Below are 3,836 nucleotides of genomic sequence, written 5' to 3' on the forward strand. Positions count from 1 at the left end.
CTATCCCTAAAGCTTCTTTCATAGCTATGACTTGTCTTCTCTCCTCCCTCTCCAAACTAGCACCTCATTCTGTTGTTTCTTGCTTTTTGCCCTCCAACAAAGCAAAAATGGAAAAATAAAACAATTTGTACATTTTTATATTAGTAGCTCAAATATGTGTTCTTCCTCAATGATAATTTTTTTCAGTGGCTTTGTCTTTCTTTTGGAGGAAGATTTTATGCCTATTCCCTTTCCTCAGGCCAGTTTTCTACATAAATTGTAATTACATCTACTAGGATACAATGACATTGCATTTAGAGACTACATTTTATCTTTATGTCACTCATAGTGGTTAGAACAGCAACCTGAATACAATGGAGATGCCCCATAATGAAAAACAACTCCTTTAACCATTTAAAATTGTCCTCATATGACCCCCACCTTTTCCTCCTCCCTAGCATAAGGATTGCTTTTTATTTCCAACTTCTTTGGACAAAAACTGCTTTAGATAGTTCATTCAAACAATTTCTAAGCCATTAGTAACTTTTCATATATACCTCTAAATACAAAACCTTATAAGACTTATAACGGTTTCATAACCTATTCCAAATTGCTTCTAGAGGAATACTGACTTTGAACAGTAACAGCATGGTATATAAGAACAATTTTATTTTGCATTTCCAAAATGGATGTCACATAATTTGTATATAAAAATAAGCAATATAAATGCTATAAAATTCAGTAATACTACATGTTTAAAAAGTTAAATATGAAAAAACTTCAATCTTACACTGTATACCCAGGAAGCTTATTTATTACTAACTCACAAATGTCTTTGTATTGATTGCAAATATTTAGTGAGCCAAGTTCATCATTTTCTTCAATCTGATCTGAAGTAAAGCTATCCAGAGCACTAAGTTCTAGTTCAGACATATTAGATGGCAAATAAGAACTCACTTGGGAGGTTCTCAGGGACTGGCTTTTTTCTAAAGATTTTTGAACAGTTCTTGGGTTAGATTTATCAACAATCCCTTGACTATTCACTTCAGAATTATGAATGCTATTTTGGTCATTTTGTTTTTTCTTCCTTTCACTCCAATGTGAAGAAATGTCACTGCTGGAGATATTATTTGCATCTACGAGGCTTTTGCCCTGAGACTTTGAAAGATGAGACTTTTTATATGAATGTACTGGCAAGCCAGCTGAAAAAGGTGGGGTAAGAACAGAATTCATTTCATTTTTATGACTTTTTCTAGATGTTTTAGATTCACTAGACTTACAATCAGTATCTAAATGAGAATAACTGAGGTTATTTGCTTCCAGTTCAGGAATGCTATCATGAATCCTAGAACTTCCAACAGTATCAGCAACACTGGAGAAATCTTCAGAATAGCAAGGGCTAGTAAAGTCTTCAGAATACTTTACTTCTAATACACTTTCAGAATAGCTATTTTTACTTGATTTATTATCATCTGAATCAAGAGGATGAAAGTCAGAAGCCATAGTTTCAACCTGTTTGTCACTTGCTTCATTACTATAATCTATGACAATATTGTCTATTCTGCTATTCTCTGAGTCAGTATCTAGATGATGGACTTTTACTTCTTTCTTAGATATTTCTGAAACATCTGTAGGAGTGACCTTCTCAGGTAAAATGGGGCTTATCACATTGTCTTTTTCTATAGCTGGTTCCTTATTTACTTCGACTTCAACATTTATCTCCTTTTCAGTTCCACTTCCTGAAACATGAGTTTCTTTTGTAAAGCTTTGGCCTTCAGATTCCACCTCATTTTGTTTTAAACTTTTAATGTTTTCAGCAAGAATATTTGAAGTAGAACACAGATTGCTGGGAAGTGTGTGTGGCTTCCCATGCTCTTCTGTATAACTTTTCCCCTTAGATGATGGGAGCCTAAGTTTTTCTGTTTCTGGCATTTCTGTTTGCATTTTTCTATACTGTTCTCTTTTTTCATGTAGTATTAACATGGCTGGGTTTGTACGCTTTAAACGGAGTTTGAGTGTATTTGTAAGGCCATAAAACAGCTTTCTTTTTTGAACTACTTTTTTTGGGATGATATGTTTTTTTTCAAAACATACTCCTTTTTTGAGACTGTGTTCAACCTGGCTGCTTGTTAATTGAGGATTTAAGTTCTCTTCTCTTTCCCTGGGTAAAAACTTGTCTCCAACTTCTTCAGTTTTACCAGTGGCATTTTCGGAAGGTTCTGGAGCCTTCCTGTCCTCAGGCCTATATAACCAGGCTAAGTGAGGGTGTATACCAGTAGCAGTTGCAAGGGGCTGGTTATATAATAAAGATAACTCAACTAACAAAGCATTTAATAGAGGCAGCTGCCTTATAGTGTCAAGTTTATCTTGGTCAAAAAATTCACCTGGGTCAGGACGAGATTGGGCCATTGAAGTTTGATTCTGATCTGATGGTACATCATGGTTCCTTACCAAGGGGCATGGGGCTATTTCTTCCTGAACCACATCATCTGATTCTTTAGGCATAGTGATTTGAGGTACAGTTATGAATTTGCCCTTAGCTGGGGGGATCTTTTTTGGCTCCAGATGAGAATAATACAGAGGTGGTGGGCAAATTATGTTAGTTTCAAGTTCTAACTCTGTAACTTCCTGATTTGTTGTACTATTGTTTTCTCTAACCTCATTTAATCTCATAATCTCCGACTGGGAAGAATCTGTCAACTCTAAATCTATATCACTCCTCTTGTATTTACTGGGAGTTTTAACTATCTTAACCACATATTCCTGCTGCTTTGGCTTAGTTTTGTCACAGGTAACTATCTCAATTACATCATCCTGTGGCTTGGGTTCTTCCAAATCATCCAAATCCTCTGGCTCCACTTGAACAATGTTTATGAATGGTGGAGGAGATGGCTGTTTCCCCTGTGGGGCTGGAGATATACTCTCATTTGTCCTCATTTTTTCCACTCTACTGACCAGAGCTCCAGCAGCATTCCTCTCCCCCTCCCTCTGGAAAGTCACAGGTGTCTTTGGGGGAATGTGACCCAGCAAAGTGCTCCCCAAATCAGTCAAGCGATAACCTAGGTAAATTTGCCCTACTTGCTCCCCCATCAGGTCTCTCAGGACATAAAGACCTCGGTGACCCTGGGAAGCTCCCGTGGTAGAGAGCCCATTCTCCTCTCCTCCGGTGAGCCCTCGGGCAGCGGGGGCTAGTGAGATGCTGCAGCTGCCCAAAAGCTTCGGAGCCGGGGTCGGGCTGCCGGGGGGCACAGTCAGGAGCAGCGCATAGAGAGGTGAGAAGCCCAACAGACGCTGCAGAGTGGCCGCACCCAAACGGAAAAGACAGGACTTGCCGCGGCCAAAAGGGAAGGAGCCAGGCAGGGGTCCGCGAGAAGGAGCGACGGGGCCTCCCGGAGGGTACACCAGCAGCGTGGGGAAGTCCAGAAGACGGAAGGCCACAGCCAGGCGGAGAAAACTGGGCGGGGGCGGCCCGGCCTCCTCTTGGTCCTCAGGCGGCAGGAGCCGCGCCTCCAGGCGTACCCAGTCCACCAGCAGTTCTAGGGAGAAGAGCCGCTCAGAATCGGATAAGGTCTCTGCAGCCATCTCGTTGCCCTAAGAGATTACGATGCCCCCGCCACAGAGGAAGGGAAGCGGAACTGGGGAACTGAGTTCTCGCGAGAATCTGGGCAGGGCGACGCTGGGCGTGAAATCTACAGGAAGTCAGAAGAGACTAGACTAGAAAAGGGGGCGGGGCGGTCGTGGCTTTTCGCGAGAGTGGTGGGATGTGATTTCAGTCAGTGGGACTTTACTCACTTATCTCTTTCATTCTGAATTGGAGATCTTCTGATTTGTTCCCATAAAGTGTTCTTCTAAAGAGG

General features: G+C 41.2%; 1 protein-coding gene across 1 annotated transcript; it reads right to left on the minus strand.

Moving 5' to 3' along the window:
* Window positions 1-685: 685 nt before the first annotated feature.
* Window positions 686-3,561, minus strand: MAP10 (microtubule associated protein 10). The gene has a single exon (XM_044674087.1). It carries the CDS (start codon window positions 3,559-3,561, stop codon window positions 766-768), a length of 2,796 nt encoding a protein of 931 aa, XP_044530022.1. The 3' UTR covers window positions 686-765.
* Window positions 3,562-3,836: the final 275 nt, after the last annotated feature.

Source organism: Gracilinanus agilis, chromosome 4 (genome assembly GCF_016433145.1).
Source record: "Gracilinanus agilis isolate LMUSP501 chromosome 4, AgileGrace, whole genome shotgun sequence".
In the NCBI taxonomy this organism is placed as follows: domain Eukaryota; kingdom Metazoa; phylum Chordata; class Mammalia; order Didelphimorphia; family Didelphidae; genus Gracilinanus; species Gracilinanus agilis.

Excerpts from the sequence above, each read along its gene's own strand:
- MAP10 (XM_044674087.1), bottom strand. The coding sequence starts at position 3,561 with ATGGCTGCAGAGACCTTATCCGATTCTGAGCGGCTCTTCTCCCTAGAA.